This window comes from Pseudorca crassidens, chromosome 3 (genome assembly GCF_039906515.1).
Source record: "Pseudorca crassidens isolate mPseCra1 chromosome 3, mPseCra1.hap1, whole genome shotgun sequence".
NCBI classification, from domain to species: Eukaryota; Metazoa; Chordata; class Mammalia; order Artiodactyla; family Delphinidae; genus Pseudorca; species Pseudorca crassidens.
Genome location: NC_090298.1, coordinates 135201327 through 135226548, shown reverse-complemented (window position 1 = coordinate 135226548; position 25222 = coordinate 135201327). Strand labels below are relative to the sequence as shown.

At 49.6% G+C, this 25222-nt stretch overlaps 1 protein-coding gene across 1 annotated transcript; it reads left to right on the top strand.

Moving 5' to 3' along the window:
* The first annotated feature begins 5913 nt into the window (after positions 1-5913).
* On the top strand, positions 5914-13317 carry LOC137221027 (olfactory receptor 11L1-like). Its single transcript, XM_067730240.1, is given in 3 exon segments — positions 5914-6250; positions 6253-6851; positions 12733-13317. Coding segments are annotated over 3 exon segments (1521 nt in total).
* The last annotated feature ends 11905 nt before the right edge of the window (positions 13318-25222 follow it).

The window sequence follows — 25222 nt, the reverse complement described above, 5'->3', positions numbered from 1 at the left end:
GATGTGAGCAAATGCAGGGTTGTAGAAATGAGCCCTGTCTTACCTCTAGTTCTAGGTCTTGTGTTTGATGATGCTTCTGGTGTGCTCGGCAGGCCCTATAAGGACTCTCATATTCTTTCTGTAGACATGTAGGAATTACAAGATCTGGATTTGGGATCAGATATAAAAACCCTACCCCAAAGAGTGGACTATCATGCAGTCCATAAATGGTATTTAATTATTTTTCCAAAATTCAACAGCACGAGAAAAGACCTATGATGCAAATTAGCTGTAAAATTATCTGAAAAAACAGGCCAAGATACAGGCTAAAAAAATTACCTGCACATATGCCAAGCTATAGGCTATAAGTAGTAATGCAGTTATACTACCCCACGTGTGGGACACACAAAAAAAAGTTTGGAAGGTAAGATATGAGACATTTAATTCAGGGAGACAGTACAATAGACATTTAAAAAGATATATATATATATATATTTTTTTTAAAGATGTGTCTTTTCTTTTTAATTAATTAATTTATTTATTTTTGGATGCGTTGGGTCTTCGTTTCTGTGCGAGGGCTCTCTCTAGTTGCGGCAAGCGGGGGCCACTCTTCATCGCGGTGCGCAGGCCTCTCACTATCGCGGCCTCTCCTGTTGCGGAGCACAGGCTCCAGACGCGCAGGCTCAGTAGCTGTGGCTCACGGGCCCAGTTGCTCCGCGGCATGTGGGATCTTCCCGGACCAGGGCTCGAACCCGTGTCCCCTGCATCAGCAGGCAGATTCTCAACCACTACGCCACCAGGGAAGCCCTAAAAAGATATATTTTTGTCTGTATTTTCTTCTCCAAGTTTCCTAAAAAATATATATACATGAATCATATTATTTTGAAATCATATTATTATGAATATATTTTAAATTATATTAATTAAATCAAACATCAATATATAAGGAATTATGTCAGCCTACCTCATCAGGCTATAGTGTTTGTGTGATTCACTGGTGAATCCCAATGCATGGATGAGCCCCAAGCACATAGTAGGTGCTAAATGCATATTTGCTGACTAAATGGATCATCAAAAACTATCCAAAATAAATGCAATTTTAATTTTTTAAAATTTGTTCAATCGTTTATTATTTTATTTTAAATTAAAAGAGACAAATTTCATTTAACTAGAAATATTAATAAATTTGGTCTTTAGTTAGACAGACTTCCATACACTTGAATTTTTTTTTTAATCCTGCTATATTATGGATGGGTTAAGAACTTTTTCTTTTCCAATTCATCTCCTAATTCTCAAATTGCATTTTTGTGTTAGATCGACAGATTAACACTCAGAATGAGCTTGGGTACAGATTGCTTTAATTGAATGAATGAATGAATTTGCAGTCATGAGTTTTTAAAATTTAGTCTCACCTGTAATTAAAGCTTGGAGAAATGCCATTCAACAAAAAACAGCTGTCATACATTCAGTCCTCAGGGTAGCCACTCACACTAATTACATGCTTGCTAGATTTAAAAAAGACACTTTTTAAATTGATTTAATTTTTAGTTAAATATCATTGGGACTGATCTTAAGCTAAATTTTAAAATTATACTTCCAAAAGAATGTAAGAATTGCATCTATCCCGAGTGTTACCGACATCTAAGCCTCAGTGGGAAGAGTTGAATCTCAGAAGGTTGGTTCCATGGTTTACTAATTTGATTGGCAAATTACAGAAGAATGTCTGGGGAACAGGATTCTCGGAAGAGCCAAGTCCTCAAGAACACATAGTTATTGAAAGGAGAAGTCTGCTTTCGCAGCATCCAACGCCAGCAAAAGATGGCAAATTCCTGCTCTCAAGAAAAAAAGCACAGTCCGCATTTGGGTTACAAGAGAGCAAGGCAGATCCTGGATCCATGATTTAGGGCTCTTCATGCTGGGGAGACTGACAGGTAGGGGAGGTTCATGTGGACAGGCTCGAAGTTTCTCAGAAGGAAATCCAAATGGTGTGTGTTTTAGCGTTGATGACACAAATTTTGTTATTTTGGTTGTTGTGGCAAGGCAATTTTAGCCTTTGCTGATGCTCTATCTACTTGGAAACAAATTAAATTATCTTGCCTAAATTATTTAGCATATAAAACTGTAATAGCTAAAAAGTAACCAAAAAAGAAATCTTGAGATGCCAAAGCTCATTTAGTTGACTCTAGGAAAGACTGCATATAAGGACAATAACATTCTAGATTATATTTATTTTCACATGTATATAATTTGCATAATAAAGCTACAGCATTAGATCTGAGGTTACACTGGTTATTCTAGTACTGAAGTAAACTCAGCACAGCATTTTAGGAATCAGAATTTTTTTTTAGCTCAATGTAATTAAGGTAATTCTACCACTTGGAAATAATTAGTAAATAATCAGTATTTCATTAGGTGAGTTTCTTATTTCTGAAAGTATTTAAGCAAAGAATGGTGATTAGTAGAGTTTGGTTTCCTTGTGCACTTGAATGTGCATTATAGGAGAGATTTTAGATGACTAGGAAACTGGGCCAAATGCCTGATAAACTTAGTCTCATGATACAATGCTGTTTTGCTTTCCCTGTGGGCTCCCAAACAAGGTCCTTATTGTTCTCCATGTTTAATTATTTTTTTAATCTATTCATTGTTTATTTTAAATCGAGTCCCATGGTATATGGGTATATGGGACTCTCACATAACAAAAAATGAGAGAAGGCAGGCAACAAAGGATCATTTTCCAAAATGGCTTTGTGACTTTACTAAGAGAATTTGTGAGCATTGCTGTCTCAGGAAATCTTCCATCATATCTCTCTTTCTGAACAAATCAATCAATCAAGAAAACAATCAATCAGAATCCCTCCCACAATGCAATTCAAGTGCTCAAGGAAACTGAACTTTTCTTAAATACTTTCTGTAATGAGGAACTCACCATCTATTGAAATAATTTAAACACTGATTATTTCCAAATGCTAGAATTACCTTAATTACTTTGAGCTTAAAGGATCAATCAATCTTTTTTATTAAATAATAATATTCTAGTATCCTTTAGTTGTTCATTCAATGGCTTCAAGTCAGAACTTTTGGAATATTCTGTCTTTGAACCAAGATACACACAAAAAATTTATCTTGAATTGGTGTCACAGGCTCCCAGAATGATGGTAGAGTAGTCAGGGAAGGCATCATGGAGAAGGTGGTATCTGAAAAGAATGGAAGAACATGATATATGAACCATTTAGAAATGTGCAGGGACAATATCCCAGGAAACTGGGATGTGTTGAATAGAAAAGAAGGCAAGACCTGTGTAGTTTGAACAATACTAAAGAAGACAGATTGTCTGGAGCAGAATGAGCAAGGAGGAACATAGAGAAAGAGATTGGAGAGGCAGTGCATAGAGAGAATAAGTAGGGCCTGGTAAACTGTGAAGGCTTTGGCAATATTTCCCTTTCTAAAGCTTTAAGAAATTTCATACCATACAGTTCAGTATATATTTATACGACAAATCCTTTAATGTGTTCCTGGTAACAAATGCATAGATTTTGTTAAAATACCATTTTTACTCTCCCTGAATTTTTCATTGTCAAATGAAGATAAGATTCCTAGTGATCTTACCCAAGTACAAGAGGAGAAAACAGAACATAGCAAAAATAGAGGACTAAAATAAAAACAATGAATTAGCAGAACAGTGGATTTGTGACATATGAAGAAGCTGATTGGCCACATTGTTTTATTTACTTATCAGGAAGATTTCACAGTACATTTATATTCCCTGTGTAAGCTGGGTGTTGCACTGGGCTTTAAGCAGAGGAATGGCATGCTCTGTTCTAAAAGTTTCACTCTGGCTGCTTTACTGAGTATTTACTGAAGAAGGGCAGATGGATGTGTAGGGGCTGCAAGGAGACTATTGAACAATCCAGGTGAGAGGAGTTGGAATTTTTTTTTTCCCAGGGAGGATGCAATGTTGTTGTTAAATGGTGATCAGCTTCTGGATATATTTTCAGGTGGAGCCAGGCAATTTGGGTAAGAAATCAGATACTGGGTGTGAGAGAAACAAGAATCAAATTCCAGAGCAAGTGGGAGGATGGAGGGACCCAACGAGATGGGAGGAGACTTGCTAAGGGGAGGCTGGTGGGTGAGGCAGGAATGCAGGATAGTTTGTGTTGTTTCAGATGCTGATTAAATGTGTCAGTATGCATTTCAAATAGGGCGGTTGTTTACATGAGTTTTATATTCAAGTTTGATTCACACTTTAGGGTGTTGAAAGCCAAGTGATGGCATTTAAAGTCAAAAGACTGCATGAAACCATGAAGGAAGTGAGGTAGATTGAGAGGTATTCAGCCCCGAGGTCATACATATGCAGGTTGGAGGATGTAGAGCTGCTAGAAGAAGAAATGGATAAAATGTGAAAAGACAAGCCTGCAGTTGAACTCAAAGAGCATGTAGTCATGCACGTTGATCAGCAAGAGTAGATCCAGGAAGAGGGAGGAATCAACTGTGCAATGCTGACAACAAATCAGGATGATTAGGAATGAGGATGGATGATTGAAAGGCAATGGTCCAACAGAGTGATTTTGGTGTAGTGGAGAGGGAAAACATAATTCAGTGGATTCAAGTGGGAATACAGGCAACTAGGAGACACAACACTTTCAAGAAGGGAAGGAGTAAAAATGAGCAGAAAAATGCAGGAGAACAGAATAACAACAAGACTTTTTTTTCTCTGTTCTGTCATTTTAAAAGGGAGAGAACCAGCCTGTTGACATGCTGAGGAAATGATCCAACAAAGAGGGGGCCATTATTTATTCAGGGGCATAGGAGGGTGTAGTACCTGAAATACCTTCAACTATGTGAGAGGGTATAACACCAGAAGCATATGTGGAGGGATTTCCCTTAACCTGGACAAATAGATGCACAGGAACTAATGGTAGGTAGTTGGGGATATTAGTAGCCTGAGGGTCTGGATATTCCCATTGGAGGATTTCAGTTTTGTTTTTCTGGATTTGTTGTTGTTGTTTAATAGTACAATAGGTATATTGCTGAGGGTATAGATACACAGCAAGGAAGTGTTGGAAGTTTGAAATGAGAAGAACATTATGAAATAATCATTGAGAAGAATGGAAAGTGATTAGATGAAGGAAATGTAGAATGGTTGCTCCAAGCAATAAGGACACACTGGAATTTACTGGTTGTAATTTTAAAATGGCTACATTGTTGTCTGTCACCTCCTTTACTGGATGGAAGTTCATGTACGGCAGATGGATGTTGACTAACCAGAACTGGGTTTGACAATGAATTAAATGAAAGCAAAGGAAAGATTTATTGTTGAATGTATACAGGAAGGAGTGATTACAATGGCTGAGCATGGTGTCTGGGCAAGAAAGTACAACGATGGAGGTACAGGTTATCTCAGCACAGGGCTTCACACACATGCACATGCAAACACATGCATGTGAAGAGCAGGTTATCCTTAAATATTGTTTGAGGGGAGAATGAATAAACTTTCCCAAGATATTTTAGGATTTATGCTGCATCTGACTTCTTTTTCAAAGAAGCCAATTATGAGAAAAGGAAGGTATTTGCTTCCTTATGTGTTTGACTTTTTTTTAAACTTTGTTGTTATTGTTGGTTTCTAAGTTTGCTTTCAATCAGAGTCCTTTTTGGCCTCTATCTTTCGACCTGAGACCACTTGTAGAGGTCAGAGAATCCAACAAATGGAATTGGCTGAAGTTCTTTCCAAAACCTAATATCCATATTCAGCTTCTGATATCAAAATGTATTTTTTAAAAGCAAATTGAAATTAATACATTTGCTCCTCTAAAATGCAGTACATAAAGATCTGAACTAATTTAAAAAAATTAGTCTCTGAAGTTCCAAACATCATTAGTTATATTTTTATGCCTTATGTACAGTGATTTTCCAGAATGTTTTTCTCCTCTACAGGCAATGGAGTCCCAAAATGTGTCCATTGTTACTGAGTTTCAGCTGCTAGGATTCCAGAATGTTCTTGAATGGTGGACGTTGCTCTTTGCCATTTTCTTGTTCATCCACTTCCTCACAGTCACAGGGAATATTGTCATTATTATAGTGGTGAGCCAGGACCAGCGACTGCACTGACCTATGTACACATTCCTCAAACACCTCTCCTTTCTGGAGATCTGTTATACATCCACAATTGTGCCCCTTCTCCTAGCCAACCTGCTCTCCCAGGGCCAAGCCATCTCCTTCCCTGACTGTATAGCACAGCTCTACTTCTTTGCGTTCCTCGGGGCTACCAAGTGTTTCTTCTGGCCATGATGGCCTATGGCTGGTATCTGGCCATCTGTAGCCCACTGCACTACTCTTTCCTGATGAGTCCTGAGGTCTGCACCAAGTTGGTGGCAATCTCCTGGTTGACAGGGATCAGCACAGGATTCCTGCCCTCCTTGATGATTTCCAAGTTAGATTTTTGTGGGCCCAACCAGATCAATCGTTTCTTCTGTGACCTCCCTCCCCTCATGCAGCCCTCATGTTCCAATGTTTATATCACTGAGATGGTCATCTTTACCCTGTCAACTGCTGTGCTGTGCATTTGCTTTTTTCTTACACTTGTGTCCTATGTTTTTATTGTGTCCTCCACATTGAGAATTCCTTCAGCCTCTGGCCGAGTGAAGACCTTTGCCACATGTGGCTCCCATTTGGCTGTTGTCACTATCTACTGTAGAACCACGGTCTCCATGTATGTTTGCCCCAATCCCCACCTGTCACCAGAAATCAACAAGGTTATTTCTGTCTTCTATACTGTGGTCACCCCACTGCTGAACCCTGTTATCTACAGCTTGAGAAACAAAGACTTCAAAGACACTGTTAGAAAAGTCGTGAGAAGGACTTGTGGCATCTATGGAGTAAGAGCGAAGGCAGGTTTCTTTATTGGATAAAGAAAATCAACACACAGAATACAGAGTGGATTAAGTTCAGGGATAAGTGAGGGGTAGGTTCAGAGCCTTCAAACCTAAATGCCATCACTGGCATTACTTTAAATTCCACAAGCCATAATAAAACAGCTTCTTTATGGACCCTTGCCAACAACTGCTCAGAAGATAAATTGCCTCTATCAAAAAGTTTTGGAGACAACTTTGTCCTGGACACTTTCATCTTCTGATGGGAATCTGACTTTATAATTCCAGGGCATGATGTTTACATACACAATATTTTCAGATTCTATGAAAGGATTACTGTTGAGTTCATAAAGCCTATGTACAGAAAATTATACATCTTTTAAGTACTGTTAGGAGACTTGTCTTGTAGACTCAATTCCTGGTGCTCTCAGTGCTTGTTAAATATCTGTGGAATGAATGAATGAAAAAAAGAAAAGATAGGGCTTCCCTGGTGGCGCAGTGGTGAGTGTCTGCCTGCCGATGCAGGGGACGCGGGTTTGTGCCCTGGTCCGGGAAGATCCCACATGCCGCGGAGCGGCTAGGCCCGTGAGCCATGGCCACTGAGTCTGCGCGTCCGGAGCCTGTGCTCCATAACGGGAGAGGCCACAACAGTGAGAGGCCCGCGTACCGCAAAAAAAGAAAAGAAAAGATAAGTGAAATATGTGTTGACCAGAATTATCTTTTAGTGACAGGAAAAAACAAAGAAGGATTTTTGAAGTGCCAAAGATTTAGTATAGTCACTTGGAGGGTTTTGTTTGTTTGTTTGTTTTGTAAATTCTAAGAAAGAAAAGAAAGAAGGAAGGCGGAGAGGGAGAGAAGATAGGTGGAGGGGAAGTAACTGGTGTAAGGAGAAAGAGAGGGAAAAAGACAAAAGAAAGAAGGGAAGGAAGAAAGGAAGGAAGGAAGGAAGGGAGGAAGAGAGAAGGGAAGGGAAGAAGAGGGAAGAGAAGGGAAAAAAGTGAAGGGAAAGAAAAGCCCAAAGTATTATATGTTCTTGTGAGCTCTAGGAGTCAAAGTCTTTATATTAAAAGGCTTAAAACACTTTTATATTTTAAGTCAATCAATATTTAGAAGACCTCTACTAATCCTGCCCACTATTCTATTCACTAATTCCACAAATATTTTCAGTCCCTTGATATATGCCAATCTCCTTGCTGCAGTCTGGGTTACTCAGGAAATGGCCAGGGAAGACTTTGCCTTAAGGGAGCCTATAGTCTTGAGGGAGAGAGAAATATGTAATGAGTCATCAAAGGAATAATTTATTTCTTTATATTTGTGATGATTGCTATGAAATAAAGTGTAAGCTTATACATTAATATAGAACAATAAGGTCTAAATCATCATTTAACATTCATTTAGCATCATTTAGCATTTAGCATCAATAGCAAAGCATTCTATGTTTATGTAGCACTTTAACCTACAGTTCCAGGATGAGAAGGATAAGAATGGAAATAGTGGTCCATGAAGAGAACATGGCATAAATGGCAGAAGCAACCAGGGGAACCTGGGGATGGAGGAAATAGATGAGTCTGGAGAGAAAGGCAGGAGCTAGTCCATGTAGGTCATTCAAAGCCCTGTAGGGTTTTTGGATTTTACACTAAAAAAAAAATCATTCATTATCAAAGGGTATCCATTTGGAAAGACACTATATATATATATATATATATATATATTTTTTTTTTTTTTTTTTTTTTTTTTTTTTTTTTTGCAGTACGCGAGCCTCTCACTGTTGTGGCCTCTCCCGTTGTGGAGCACAGGCTCCGGACGCACAGGCTCAGCGGCCATGGCTCACGGGCCCAGGCGCTCCGCGGCATGTGGGATCTTCCCGGACCGGGGCACGAACTGGTGTCCCCTGCATCGGCAGGAGGACTCCCAACCACTGCGCCACCAGGGAGGCCCCCACATGATATATTTTGCATGTGCAAATCCCACTACTGTTTAGAGAAAAGACTGAAAGAGAACAAGAGATTCTGGAGCCATTGCAGTAGCCCACACAGAAGAGTTTGGTTTGATTTAGATTTGATAATGTAACCTATCATAGAAATGCCTCACAATGATGAGTTCAGGAGTGGAAAATCTAGGATCATTTATTCCTGTGAAGTGGCACCAGTCTGTAGTCTCTTCACAAACTTGTGATATGCTCCACATCTACCCCTGAGCTTCAGGGGTAAGTGCAGTTTGACTCTTTAGCTCATATAATTTCATCTCACCACCTGTCCTTGGTTCTTCTTACCTTCCTTCTCCCAGTGCCCAAGTTCACACTTCCTCCTGGAACTTGACTTGTGAGGACTGTTGTTAGTCCTCATCAGATCCATCTGGTTCAAATACAGGGTAGAAGGAAAGCAATGTACTGGAATCTGAGATAGGACAGGAAATGGGTGATATAGGCTGGAAAGTATCATTGATCTGGACCTTTGGACAGAGTATCCAAAAACAATCAAATATCTTATCTTGCAAATCTTTGTCTCTGATTATATTGATTGTGCCTTACATTTAATAAGACTTAAGTTATCTTACCAAAAGATCCTTTCTAATTTTAAACATGATGGGTGCCTGGCTCTGCATATGGGGAAAAAAGATTACTGACCCACATATGAGGATGCTGAATGGACATTTGGATGTATGGATCTGGAGCTCAGAGGAGTAACCTGACTGAGAGGTAAAAATTAGGAATTTTTTAAAACACATAGATCACATTCAAAAATATGGAAATGAATAAGATTTCCAAGAGAAAGAGTGTAAACCAAAAAAAAAAAAAAAAGTGAAAGAGCATGGAGGATTTTCAAAATATAACTCCATAACTTTTAAGTAGAGGAGAGGAACCTGAAAAGGGACTAAGAAGGAATAACCACAGAGGTGGAAGGGTTATTGTGAAGTGGTTGTATAGACTCTTCTAAGGGAAGAGAATGTTCTGGAAGGAAGAGGCATTGAGCATGGAAGGTGAGGATTAATATGTTTTTCTCAAAGTTCTCAACACAGAGGGTACTGTTGTTCCTGGGAAAGGCAGCATCTTTGGACTGGGGAGAGTGCACATCAGACTGATAACAGTGGGGGAGGGACTGGCTTGTAAGGAAATGCAAGCATTTGTGTATATGCAAAAAATTACCCTGAGAAATGCAATTGTGAAAGAATGAGATAAATATACCTATATTGGAGGGGTGGTTGTATTTTTGTAAGATGTAAGATTTTAGCATCTGATTAAGTTTTGAATACTTGTAACAAGGGTCCACTAGTGAGCAAAAATTTGAGGAATAAATATAGAGACTAATTACTGAAGGCTTGAGGTTGAAAAGTAAGGGATCTGGGGGCAAATGTGAAGATATCCGCATTCAATAGGGAAAACATTTTATTTAGTGTGAGAGGCAGAAGGGAGAGAATAATTTTAATCTGACGAGGGTTCAAAGAAATAGAGTTAGGAGTTGGACAAATTCCCATCCAAGGACTTATATGGCTTGTGTTTCTGAGACAAGGTCAGCAGCTCTTATTTATCACAAAGAATGTAGGTTAAGGTTTGAAGAAAGTGGTAAGGCATTCCAGACTCATTTTTTAAAATGGGATTGATAGCTGGCTGAAGACAGGTGGATTTGAGAGCAAACTTGAGTTCCTAGTTGAAGTAGGATATCACCAGTTTAATGTGATACTGAGCTACCTGTCTGTGTATTCTGCTTTAAGACCACTCAGTTGTTTTAGCTCAGTCCTATTCGGTGAAGGACAAGGTTCACCTTGAATTCAGGCTCAGCTCTATGGATACAGCTGAAGATAAAGGCAAGGAAACAATGGACTTTAGAGTCTCAGATTGTCAACAAGGGAAATAAATACATGGGAGGGAAGTGAAGGAAACACTGACCATAAGTCCAGAGTTTAAAAAAAAATGCAGTTGTAATAGGTATTTGTGCTATGTGGATTGATAGGAAGTGATACATAGATGTTTAGTGGTTCAAAATAGCAGTGTAATACAGGGTTTAGTTTTGGATCACAGAAAAGTCAAAAGTATAAGAAAAAGTGAGATAAATCAGGTCATGAGAAGAAAGATGAATTGGCCACATGGCTGAGGTCCAGAATTCTGGGAGGAAAGAAAGTCATAATCCTGCATCACCTGTAAATGAGAGGGAGTGCTCAGTAGCTTTAGTGAATTGTCTCAACGAGGGGAGAGTGGGTTCTGTATTCCCCTAGCATGAGCCTTAAAGGATTTTTTTTTTAAGGAGTGGGATAACAATAGCCAGGGCAAAACATTAAGTAGCAAGGAATGTATCATTCCAGACTGACTCTGAATCAAGGGGAGGGAGATGTGAAGCAATTCCACTTGAGAGAGTTACTGCTCAGTTTCCATTCAAGCAAGGAAGTGGGGTAAGATTAATAAAAATGTGATGACTAACCAAGGAACATAAGTTCCAAAGGGGGGAATGACTATGATTGACCCAGAGCTATCAGAGCTTTTCAAGACCTCTCCTGGGCTGGAGTTATCCCTGTCCTCTAAAGCTGTTACTCCAGCTTTGAGTGGAATCTGCCAGGTGTGATATCTCTGAGTCTCTGATGAGTAGATTTAACATGTTTTAAATTAAACACAATTTAATTAAGTTCCTTTTAAAAGGGTCTCTAGACCACTGTGTTATAAAGATAAAGGAACCAATATTATGTTTTGTTGATTATTTCTATTCTCAGTTGTTTAAGAATTAAGTATCATTCTTTAAGGAATCATTTCATAAATTTGAAATGGTTTTGTCACTGTATGGACTAGGAAAATCGTATGGAAGTTTCAATAAATCCATCACTACTACTGTGAATAAATTCCTGCAACTGCATGTTTTACCAATGGAACAAAACAATACATCATTTTTATGGTTGTTTTTTAAAACTTTGAATCATGTGATTGATCTATTAAGTGTACAAAATTTTAAAAAAATACATTTTATATGACATAAATATCTTTTTTTATTAAATATACCACCTTACAAACAGTTTAATAATGATAAAGAAAAGGCAGCAGTACAAATAAAGAAGACAATCCATTTTCATAAAAATTATGGAAAACTGATGTTATTAACATCCGTTTTACATTTACTCTTCATAACTACCAAGTAACATGTTTTATTACAAAAATAAGAAAACTGAATGGGATGTGAATCCAAAGTCTCTGTTGGACTTCTATCTCTTCTCTTACTCATAACTTTGTGTGTTTGGTTTTTTTTTTCTTTTCCATTTTTATTATTACTTTTAAAAATTTCTTTATTATTTTATTTGTATTTATTTATTTTAACATCTTTATTGGAATATAATTGCTTTACAAAGGTGTGTTAGTTTCTGCTGTATAACAAAGTGAATGAGCTATATGTATACATATATCCCCATTATCTCCTTCCTCTTGCATCTCCCTCCCATCCTCCCTATCTCATCCCTCTAGGTGGACACAAAGCACTGAGCTGATCTCCCAGTGCTATGCAGCTGCTTCCCACTAGTATGTATTTTACATTTGGTAGTGTGTATATGTCCATGCCACTCTTTCACTTTGTCCCAGCCTACCCCTCCCCTTCCCCATATCCTCAAGTCCATTCTCTATGTCTGCATCTTTATTCCTCTCCTGTCGTTAAGTTCTTCAGAACCATTTTTTTTCTTTTCTTTTTCTGATTCCATATATATGTGTTAGCATACGGTATTTGTTTTCCTCTTTCTAGCTTACTTCACTCTGTATAACAGTCTCTATATCCATCAACCTCACTACAAATAAACCAATTTCGTTTATTTTTATAGCTGAGTAATACCCCATCATACATGTATGCCACAACTTCTTTATCCATTCACCTGTTGAAGGACAATTAGGTTGCTTCCATGTCCTGGCTATTGTAAATAGAGCTGCAATGAACACTCGTCACCAGAGCCACCCCATGATGACCACGGGACCCAGCTTCGGGCGGCCCTGCACGAACATCTTCTGGGGGTTAATCATCCACAAATTCCACCGTGGGAACCCATGCCAGCACACAGCTGGGTTTGGGGAGTAGAGCGGCTGCCCCTGTCTAAGCTGCAGTTTGCAGATCTCATCGTTACATCAAGAAAGAGGGGGCCCCCGAGCACCACACACAGCAATGGGGGAAGCGTGGGCCTGAACTCCTGGGGCCCTCCTCACCAGAGCCACCCCATGGTGACCACGGGACCCAGCCCTAAGAAGCAGCCTGGGTTTGGAGGCACTACTGACCCCATCTTAATTCACATCCCGGGGAGCCCTGATTGGCAGCAGCGAGGAACCACCGCCTGTCGCAGCTGTCCCCAGCATAGGAAACGGAAACCTCCAGCCTTTGCCTCTGCTCCAGGCCCCCCAGCTTCGGGCGGCCCCGCACAAGCATCTTCTGGGGGTTCATCATCCACAAATTCCACCGTGGGCACCCATGCCAGCACACAGCTGGGTTTGGGGAGCAGAGCGGCTGCCCTTGTCTAACCTGCAGTTTGCAGATCTCATCGTTCCATCAAGAAAGAGGGGGCCCCCGAGCACCACACACAGCAATGGGGGAAGCGTGGGCCTGAACTCCTGGGGCCCTCCTCACCAGAGCCACCCCATGGTGACCACGGGACCCAGCCCTAAGAAGCAGCCTGGGTTTGGAGGCACTACTGACCCCATCTTAATTAACATCCCTGGGAGCCCTGATTGGCAGCAGCGAGGAACCACCGCCTGTCGCAGCTCTCCCCAGCATAGAAAACAGAAAGCGGAGAGCTTTGCCTCTGCTCCAGGCCCCCCAGCTTCGGGCGGCCCCGCACAAGCATCTTCTGGGGGTTCATCATCCACAAATTCCACCGTGGGCACCCATGCCAGCACACAGCTGGGTTTGGGGAGCAGAGCGGCTGCCCTTGTCTAAGCTGCAGTTTGCAGATCTCATCGTTACATCAAGAAAGAGGGGGCCCCCGAGCACCACACACAGCAATGGGGGAAGCGTGGGCCTGAACTCCTGGGGCCCTCCTCACCAGAGCCACCCCATGGTGACCACGGGACCCAGCCCTAAGAAGCAGCCTGGGTTTGGAGGCACTACTGACCCCATCTTAATTAACATCCCTGGCAGCCCTGATAGGCAGCAGCGAGGAACCACCGCCTGTCGCAGCTCTCCCCAGCATAGGAAACGGAAACCTCCAGCCTTTGCCTCTGCTCCAGGCCCCCCAGCTTCGGGCGGCCCCGCACAAGCATCTTCTGGGGGTTCATCATCCACAAATTCCACCGTGCGCACCCATGCCAGCACACAGCTGGGTTTGCGGAGCACAGCGGCTGCCCTAGATCTCAGCTGCATGTTGCAGCTCTCAGCATTACAGCAGGAACGAGGGGGCCTCCGAGCACCACACACAGCAATGGGGGCAGCGTGGGCCTGAACTCCTGGGGCTCTCCTCACCAGAGCCACCCCATGGTGACCACGGGACCCAGCCCTACGAAGAAGCCTGGGTTTGGAGGCACTACTGACCCCATCTTAAGTCACATCCCTAGGGGCCCTGATTGGCAGCAGCGAGGAACCACCGCCTGTGGCAGCTCTCCCCAGCACAGGAAACGGAAAGCTCCAGCCTTTGCCTCTGCTCCCTGCCCTCCAGCGTCGGGCGGCCCCGCACAAGCATCTTCTGGGGGTTCATCATCCACAAATTCCACCGTGGGCACCCATGCCAGCACACAGCTGGGTTTGGGGAGCACAGTGGCTGCCCTAGATCTGAGCTGCATGTTTGCAGCTCTCAGCATTACAGCAGGAACGAGGGGGCCTCCGAGCACCACACACAGCAATGGGGGCAGCGTGGGCCTGAACTCCTGGGGCCCTCCTCACCAGAGCCACCCCATGGTGACCACGGGACCCAGCCCTAAGAAGACGCTTGGGTTTCGAGGTACTACTGCCCCCATCTTAAGTCACATCCATGGGGGCCCTGATTGGCAGCAGCGAGGAACCACCGCCTGTCGCAGCTCTCCCCAGCATAGGAAACGGAAAGCGGAGAGCTTTGCCTCTGCTCCAGGCCCCCCAGCTTCGGGCGGCTCCGCACAAGCATCTTCTGGGGGTTCATCATCCACAAATTCCACCGTGGGCACCCATGCCAGCACACAGCTGGGTTTGGGGAGCAGAGCGGCTGCCCTTGTCTAAGCTGCAGTTTGCAGATCTCATCGTTACATCAAGAAAGAGGGGGCCCCAGAGCACCACACACAGCAATGGGGGAAGCGTGGGCCTGAACTCCTGGGGCCCTCCTCACCAGAGCCACCCCATGGTGACCACGGGACCCAGCCCTAAGAAGAAGCCTGGGTTTGGAGGCACTACTGACCCCATCTTAAGTCACATCCCTGGGGGCCCTGATTGGCAGCAGCGAGGAACCACCGCCTGTGGCAGCTTTCCCCAGCATAGGAAACGGAAAGCTCAGGCCTTTGCCTCTGCTCCAGGCCCCCCAGCTTCGTGAGGCCCCGCACAAGCATCTTCTGGGGGTTCATCATCCACAAATTCCACCGTGGGCACCCATGCCAGCACACAGCTGGGTTTGGGGAGCAGAGCGGCTGCCCTAGATCTCAGCTGCATGTTTGAAGATCTCAGCGTTACAGCAGGAACGAGGGGGCCTCCGAGCACCACACACAGCAATGGGGGCAGCGTGGGCCTGAACTCCTGGGGCCCTCCTCACCAGAGCCACCCCATGGTGACCACGGGACCCAGCCCTAAGAAGAAGCCTGGGTTTGGAGGCACTACTGACCCCATCTTAATTCACATCCCTGGGAGCTCTGATTGGCAGCAGCGAGGAACCACCGCCTGTGGCAGCTCTCCCCAGCATAGGAAACGGAAAGCTCAGGTGTTGGCCTCTGCTCCAGGCCCCCCAGCTACGGGCGGCCCCGCACAAGCATCTTCTGGGGGTTCATCATCCACAAATTCCACCGTGGGCACCCATGCCAGCACACAGCTGGGTTTGGGGAGCAGAGCGGCTGCCCTAGATCTCAGCTGCATGTTTGCAGATCTCAGCATTACAGCAGGAACGAGGGGGCCTCCGAGCACCACACACAGCAATGGGGGCAGCGTGGGCCTGAACTCCTGGGGCCCTCCTCACCAGAGCCACCCCATGGTGACCACGGGACCCAGCCCTAAGAAGCAGCCTGGGTTTGGAGGCACTACTGACCCCATCTTAATTAACATCCCTGGGAACCCTGATTGGCAGCAGCGAGGAACCACCGCCTGTCGCAGCTCTCCCCAGCATAGGAAACGGAAACCTCCAGCCTTTGTCTCTGCTCCAGGCCGCCCAGCTTCGGGCCACCCCGCACAAGCATCTTCTGGGGGTTCATCATCCACAAATTCCACCGTGGGCACCCATGCCAGCACACAGCTGGGTTTGGGGAGCACAGCGGCTGCCCTTGTCTAAGCTGCAGTTTGCAGATCTCATCGTTCCATCAAGAAAGAGGGGGCCCCCGAGCACCACACACAGCAATGGGGGAAGCGTGGGCCTGAACTCCTGGGGCCCTCCTCACCAGAGCCACCCCATGGTGACCACGGGACCCAGCCCTACGAAGAAGCCTGGGTTTGGAGGCACTACTGACCCCATCTTAATTAACATCCCTGGCAGCCCTGATTGGCAGCAGCGAGGAACCACCGCCTGTGGCAGCTCTCCCCAGCACAGGAAACGGAAAGCTCCAGCCTTTGCCTCTGCTCCCTGCCCTCCAGCGTCGGGCGGCCCCGCACAAGCATCTTCTGGGGGTTCATCATCCACAAATTCCACCGTGGGCACCCATGCCAGCACACAGCTGGGTTTGGGGAGCACAGTGGCTGCCCTAGATCTGAGCTGCATGTTTGCAGATCTCAGCATTACAGCAGGAACGAGGGGGCCCCCGAGCACCACACACAGCAATGGGGGCAGCGTGGGCCTGAACTCCTGGGGCCCTCCTCACCAGAGCCACCCCATGGTGACCACGCGACCCTGCACTAAGAAGACGCTTGGGTTTGGAGGCACTACTGACCCCATCTTAACTAACATCTCTGGGAGCCCTGATTGGCAGCAGCGAGGAACCACCGCCTGTCGCAGCTCTCCCCAGCATAGGAAACGGAAAGGGGAGAGCTTTGCCTCTGCTCCAGGCCCCCCAGCTTCGGGCGGCCCCGCACAAGCATCTTCTGGGGGTTCATCATCCACAAATTCCACCGTGGGCACCCATGCCAGCACACAGCTGGGTTTGGGGAGCAGAGCGGCTGCCCTTGTCTAAGCTGCAGTTTGCAGATCTCATCGTTACATCAAGAAAGAGGGGGCCCCCGAGCACCACACACAGCAATGGGGGAAGCGTGGGCCTGAACTCCTGGGGCCCTCCTCACCAGAGCCACCCCATGGTGACCACGGGACCCAGCCCTAAGAAGCAGCCTGGGTTTGGAGGCACTACTGACCCAATCTTAATTAACATCCCGGGAGCCCTGATTGGCAGCAGCGAGGAACCACCGCCTGTGGCAGCTCTCCCCAGCACAGGAAACGGAAAGCTCCAGCCTTTGCCTCTGCTCCCGGCCCCCCACGTTGGGGGCCCCGCACAAACATCTTATGCGGGTTAATCATCCACAAATTCCACCGTGGGCACCAATGCCAGCACACAGCTGGGTTTGGGGAGCAGAGCGCCTGCCCTTGATCTAAGCTGCAGTTTGCAGATCTCATCGTTACATCAAGAAAGAGGAGGCCCCCGAGCACCACACACAGCAATGGGGGCAGCGTGGGCCTGAACTCCTGGGGCCCTCCTCACCAGAGCCACCCCATGGTGACCACGGGACCCCGCCCTAAGAAGCAGCCTGGGTTTGGAGGCACTACTGACCCCATCTTAATTAACATCCCTGGGAACCCTGATTGGCAGCAGCGAGGAACCACCGCCTGTGGCAGCTCTCCCCAGCATAGGAAACGGAAACCTCCAGCCTTTGCCTCTGCTTCAGGCCCCCCAGCTTCGGGCGGCCCCGCACAAGCATCTTCTGGGGGTTCATCATCCAGAAATTCCACCGTGGGCACCCATGCCAGCACACAGCTGGGTTTGGGGAGCGGAGCGGTTGCCCTTGATCTAAGCTGCAGTTTGCAGATCTCATCGTTACATCAAGAAAGAGGGGGCCCCCGAGCACCACACACAGCAATGGGGGAAGCGTGGGCCTGAACTCCTGGGGCCCTCCTCACCAGAGCCACCCCATGGTGACCACGGGACCCAGCCCTAAGAAGAAGCCTGGGTTTGGAGGCACTACTGACCCCATCTTAATTCACATCCCTGGGAGCTCTGATTGGCAGCAGCGAGGAACCACCGCCTGTGGCAGCTCTCCCCAGCACAGGAAACGGAAAGCTCAGGCCTTGGCCTCTGCTCCCTGCCCTCCAGCGTCGGGCGGCCCGCACAAGCATCTTCTGGGGGTTCATCATCCACAAATTCCACCGTGGGCACCCATGCCAGCACACAGCTGGGTTTGGGGAGCAGAGTGGCTGCCCGAGATCTCAGCTGCATGTTTGCAGATCTCAGCATTACAGCAGGAACGAGGGGGCCTCCGAGCACCACACACAGCAATGGAGGCAGCGTGGGCCTGAACTCCTGGGGCCCTCCTCACCAGAGCCACCCCATGGTGACCACGGGACCCAGCCCTAAGAAGAAGCCTGGGTTTGGAGGCACTACTGACCCCATCTTAATTCACATCCCTGGGAGCTCTGATTGGCAGCAGCGAGGAACCACCGCCTGTGGCAGCTCTCCCCAGCATAGGAAACGGAAAGCTCAGGTGTTGGCCTCTGCTCCAGGTCCCCAGCTACGGGCGGCCCCGCACAAGCATCTTCTGGGGGTTCATCATCCACAAATTCCACCGTGGGCACCCATGCCAGCACACAGCTGGGTTTGGGGAGCAGAGCGGCTGCCCTTGATCTAAGCTGCAGTTTGCAGATCTCATCGTTACATCAAGAAAGAGGGGGCCCCCGAGCACCACACACAGCAATGGGGGAAGCGTGGGCCTGAATTCCTGGGGCCCTCCTCACCAGAGCCACCCCATGGTGACCACGGGACCCAGCCCTAAGAAGCAGCCTGGGTTTGGAGGCACTACTGACCCCATCTTAATTAACATCCCTGGGAACCCTGATTGGCAGCAGCGAGGAACCACCGCCTGTGGCAGCTCTCCCCAGCATAGGAAACGGAAACCTCCAGCCTTTGCCACTGCTTCAGGCCCCCCAGCTTCGGGCGGCCCCGCACAAGCATCTTCTGGGGGTTCATCATCCAGAAATTCCACCGTGGGCACCCATGCCAGCACACAGCTGGGTTTGGGGAGCGGAGCGGTTGCCCTTGATCTAAGCTGCAGTTTGCAGATCTCATCGTTACATCAAGAAAGAGGGGGCCCCCGAGCACCACACACAGCAATGGGGGAAGCGTGGGCCTGAACTCCTGGGGCCCTCCTCACCAGAGCCACCCCATGGTGACCACGGGACCCAGCCCTAAGAAGCAGCCTGGGTTTGGAGGCACTACTGACCCCATCTTAATTAACATCCCTGGCAGCCCTGATAGGCAGCAGCGAGGAACCACCGCCTGTCGCAGCTCTCCCCAGCATAGGAAACGGAAACCTCCAGCCTTTGCCTCTGCTCCAGGCCCCCCAGCTTCGGGCGGCCCCGCACAAGCATCTTCTGGGGGTTCATCATCCACAAATTCCACCGTGCGCACCCATGCCAGCACACAGCTGGGTTTGCGGAGCACAGCGGCTGCCCTAGATCTCAGCTGCATGTTGCAGCTCTCAGCGTTACAGCAGGAACGAGGGGGCCTCCGAGCACCACACACAGCAATGGGGGCAGCGTGGGCCTGAACTCCTGGGGCTCTCCTCACCAGAGCCACCCCATGGTGACCACGGGACCCAGCCCTACGAAGAAGCCTGGGTTTGGAGGCACTACTGACCCCATCTTAAGTCACATCCCTGGGGGCCCTGATTGGCAGCAGCGAGGAACCACCGCCTGTGGCAGCTCTCCCCAGCACAGGAAACGGAAAGCTCCAGCCTTTGCCTCTGCTCCCTGCCCTCCAGCGTCGGGTGGCCCCGCACAAGCATCTTCTGGGGGTTCATCATCCACAAATTCCACCGTGGGCACCCATGCCAGCACACAGCTGGGTTTGGGGAGCACAGTGGCTGCCCTAGATCTGAGCTGCATGTTTGCAGCTCTCAGCATTACAGCAGGAACGAGGGGGCCCCCGAGCACCACACACAGCAATGGGGGCAGCGTGGGCCTGAACTCCTGGGGCCCTCCTCACCAGAGCCACCCCATGGTGACCAGGCGAACCTGCACTAAGAAGACGCTTGGGTTTGGAGGCACTACTGACCCCATCTTAACTAACATCCCTGGGAGCCCTGATTGGCAGCAGCGAGGAACCACCGCCTGTCGCAGCTCTCCCCAGCATAGGAAACGGAAAGCGGAGAGCTTTGCCTCTGCTGCAGGCCCCCCAGCTTCGGGCGGCCCCGCACAAGCATCTTCTGGGGGTTCATCATCCACAAATTCCACCGTGGGCACCCATACCAGCACACAGCTGGGTTTGGGGAGCACAGCGGCTGCCCTAGATGATCTGAGCTGCATGTTTGCAGATCTCATCGTTACATCAAGAAAGAGCGGGCCCCCGAGCACCACACACAGCAATGGGGGCAGCGTGGGCCTGAACTCCTGGGGCCCTCCTCACCAGAGCCACCCCATGGTGACCACGGGACCCAGCCCTAAGAAGAAGCCTGGGTTTGGAGGCACTACTGACCCCATCTTAATTCACATCCCGGGGAGCCCTGATTGGCAGCAGCGAGGAACCACCGCCTGTGGCAGCTCTCCCCAGCATAGGAAACGGAAACCTCCAGCCTTTGCCTCTGCTCCAGGCCCCCCAGCTTCGGGCGGCCCCGCACAAGCATCTTCTGGGGGTTCATCATCCACAAATTCCACCGTGGGCACCCATGCCAGCACACAGCTGGGTTTGGGGAGCACAGTGGCTGCCCTAGATCTGAGCTGCATGTTTGCAACTCTCAGCATTACAGCAGGAATGAGGGGGCCCCCGAGAACCACACACAGCAATGGGGGAAGCGTGGGCCTGAACTCCTGGGGCCCTCCTCACCAGAGCCACCCCATGGTGACCACGCGACCCTGCCCTAAGAAGACGCTTGGGTTTCGAGGCACTACTGCCCCCATCTTAAGTCACATCCCTGGGGGCCCTGATTGGCAGCAGCGAGGAACCACCGCCTGTCGCAGCTCTCCCCAGCATAGGAAACGGAAAGCGGAGAGCTTTGCCTCTGCTCCAGGCCCCCCAGCTTCGGGCGGCCCCGCACAAGCATCTTCTGGGGGTTCATCATCCACAAATTCCACCGTGGGCACCCATGCCAGCATACAGCTGGGTTTGGGGAGCAGAGCGGCTGCCCTTGTCTAAGCTGCAGTTTGCAGATCTCAACGTTACATCAAGAAAGAGGGGGCCCCCGAGCACCACACACAGCAATGGGGGAAGCGTGGGCCGGAACCCCTGGGGCCCTCCTCATCAGAGCCACCCCATGGTGACCACGGGACCCAGCCCTAAGAAGCAGCCTGGGTTTGGAGGCACTACTGACCCAATCTTAATTAACTTCCCTGGGAGCCCTGATTGGCAGCAGCGAGGAACCACCGCCTGTCGCAGCTCTCCCCAGCATAGGAAACGGAAAACTCCAGCCTTTGCCTCTGCTTCAGGCCCCCCAGCTTCGGGCGGCCCCGCACAAGCATCTTCTGGAGGTTCATCATCCACAAATTCCACCGTGGGCACCCATGCCAGCACACAGCTGGGTTTGGGGAGCCGAGCGGCTGCCTTACATCTCAGCTGCATGTTTGCAGCTCTCAGCATTACAGCAGGAACGAGGGGGCCTCCGAGCACCACACACAGCGATGGGGGCAGCGTGGGCCTGAATTCCTGGGGCCCTCCTCACCAGAGCCACCCCATGGTGACCACGCGACCCAGTCATAAGAAGAAGCCTGGGTTTGGAGGCACTACTGACCCCATCATAAGTCACATCCCTGGGGGCCCTGATTGGCAGCAGCGAGGAACCACCGCCTGTCGCAGCTCTCCCCAGCATAGGAAACGGAAAACTCCAGCCTTTGCCTCTGCTCCAGGCCCCCCAGCTTCGGGCGGCCCCGCACAAGCATCTTCTGGGGGTTCATCATCCACAAATTCCACCGTGGGCACCCATGCCAGCACACAGCTGGGTTTGGGGAGCAGAGCAGCTGCCCTTGATCTAAGCTGCAGTTTGCAGATCTCATCGTTACATCAAGAAAGAGGGGGCCCCCGAGCACCACACACAGCAATGGGGGAAGCGTGGGCCTGAACTCCTGGGGCCCTCCTCACCAGAGCCACCCCATGCTGACCACGGGACCCAGCCCTAAGAAGCAGCTTGGGTTTGGAGGCACTACTGACCCCATCTTAACTAACATCCCTGGGAGCCCTGATTGGCAGCAGCGAGGAACCACCGCCTGTCGCAGCTTTCCCCAGCATAGGAAACGGAAACCTCCAGCCTTTGTCTCTGCTCCAGGTCCCCCAGCTTCGGGCGGCCCCGCACAAGCATCTTCTGGGGGTTCATCATCCAGAAATTCCACCGTGGGCACCCATACCAGCACACAGCTGGGTTTGGGGAGCACAGCGGCTGCCCTAGATGATCTGAGCTGCATGTTTGCAGATCTCATCGTTACATCAAGAAAGAGCGGGCCCCCGAGCACCACACACAGCAATGGGGGCAGCGTGGGCCTGAACTCCTGGGGCCCTCCTCACCAGAGCCACCCCATGGTGACCACGGGACCCAGCCCTAAGAAGAAGCCTGGGTTTGGACGCACTACTGACCCCATCTTAATTCACATCCCGGGGAGCCCTGATTGGCAGCAGCGAGGAACCACCGCCTGTGGCAGCTCTCCCCAGCATAGGAAACGGAAACCTCCAGCCTTTGCCTCTGCTCCAGGCCCCCCAGCTTCGGGCGGCCCCGCACAAGCATCTTCTGGGGGTTCATCATCCACAAATTCCACCGTGGGCACCCATGCCAGCACACAGCTGGATTTGGGGAGCACAGTGGCTGCCCTAGATCTGAGCTGCATGTTTGCAACTCTCAGCATTACAGCAGGAATGAGGGGGCCCCCGAGAACCACACACAGCAATGGGGGAAGCGTGGGCCTGAACTCCTGGGGCCCTCCTCACCAGAGCCACCCCATGGTGACCACGCGAACCTGCCCTAAGAAGACGCTTGGGTTTCGAGACACTACTGCCCCCATCTTAAGTCACATCCCTGGGGGCCCTGATTGGCAGCAGCGAGGAACCACCGCCTGTCGCAGCTCTCCCCAGCATAGGAAACGGAAAGCGGAGAGCTTTGCCTCTGCTCCAGGCCCCCCAGCTTCGGGCGGCCCCGCACAAGCATCTTCTGGGGGTTCATCATCCACAAATTCCACCGTGGGCACCCATGCCAGCATACAGCTGGGTTTGGGGAGCAGAGCGGCTGCCCTTGTCTAAGCTGCAGTTTGCAGATCTCAACGTTACATCAAGAAAGAAGGGGCCCCCGAGCACCACACACAGCAATGGGGGAAGCGTGGGCCGGAACTCCTGGGGCCCTCCTCATCAGAGCCACCCCATGGTGACCACGGGACCCAGCCCTAAGAAGCAGCCTGGGTTTGGAGGCACTACTGACCCAATCTTAATTAACGTCCCTGGGAGCCCTGATTGGCAGCAGCGAGGAACCACCGCCTGTCGCAGCTCTCCCCAGCATAGGAAACGGAAAACTCCAGCCTTTGCCTCTGCTCCAGGCCCCCCAGCTTCGGGCGGCCCCGCACAAGCATCTTCTGGGGGTTCATCATCCACAAATTCCACCGTGGGCACCCATGCCAGCACACAGCTGGGTTTGGGGAGCCGAGCGGCTGCCTTACATCTCAGCTGCATGTTTGCAGCTCTCAGCATTACAGCAGGAACGAGGGGGCCTCCGAGCACCACACACAGCGATGGGGGCAGCGTGTGCCTGAATTCCTGGGGCCCTCCTCACCAGAGCCACCCCATGGTGACCACGCGACCCAGTCATAAGAAGAAGCCTGGGTTTGGAGGCACTACTGACCCCATCATAAGTCACATCCCTGGGGGCCCTGATTGGCAGCAGCGAGGAACCACCGCCTGTCGCAGCTCTCCCCAGCATAGGAAACGGAAAACTCCAGCCTTTGCCTCTGCTCCAGGCCCCCCAGCTTCGGGCGGCCCCGCACAAGCATCTTCTGGGGGTTCATCATCCACAAATTCCACCGTGGGCACCCATGCCAGCACACAGCTGGGTTTGGGGAGCAGAGCGGCTGCCCTAGATCTCAGCTGCATGTTTGCAGCTCTCAGCATTACAGCAGGAACGAGGGGGCCTCCGAGCACCACACACAGCGATGGGGGCAGCGTGGGCCTGAACTCCTGGGGCCCTCCTCACCAGAGCCACCCCATGGTGACCACGCGACCCAGTCGTAAGAAGAAGCCTGGGTTTGGAGGCACTACTGACCCCATCTTAAGTCACATCCCTGGGGGCCTTGATTGGCAGCAGCGAGGAACCACCGCCTGTCGCAGCTCTCCCCAGCATAGGAAACGGAAAGCTCCAGCCTTTGCCTCTGCTTCAGGCCCCCCAGCTTCGGACGGCCCCGCACAAACATCTTCTGGGGGTTCATCATCCACAAATTCCACCGTGGGCACCAATGCCAGCACACAGCTGGGTTTGGGGAGCACAGCGGCTGCCCTAGATGATCTGAGCTGCATGTTTGCAGATCTCATCGTTACATCAAGAAAGAGGGGGCCCCCGAGCACCACACACAGCGATAGGGGCAGCGTGGGCCTGAACTCCTGGGGCCCTCCTCACCAGAGCCACCCCATGGTGACCACGCGACCCAGTCGTAAGAAGAAGCCTGGGTTTGGAGGCACTACTGACCCCATCTTAAGTCACATCCCTGGGGGCCCTGATTGGCAGCAGCGAGGAATCACCGCCTGTCGCAGCTCTCCCCAGCATCGGAAACGGAAAGCGGAGAGCTTTGCCTCTGCTTTAGGCCCCCCAGCTTCGGGCGGCCCCGCACAAGCATCTTCTGGGGGTTCATCATCCACAAATTCCACCGTGGGCACCCATGCCAGCACACAGCTGGGTTTGGGGAGCAGAGCGGCTGCCCTTGTCTAAGCTGCAGTTTGCAGATCTCATCGTTACATCAAGAAAGAGGGGGCCCCCGAGCACCACACACAGCAATGGGGGAAGCGTGGGCCTGAACTCCTGGGGCCCTCCTCACCAGAGCCACCCCATGGTGACCACGGGACCCAGCCCTAAGAAGCAGCCTGGGTTTGGAGGCACTACTGACCCCATCTTAATTAACATCCCTGGGAGCCCTGATTGGCAGCAGCGAGGAACCACCGCCTGTCGCAGCTCTCC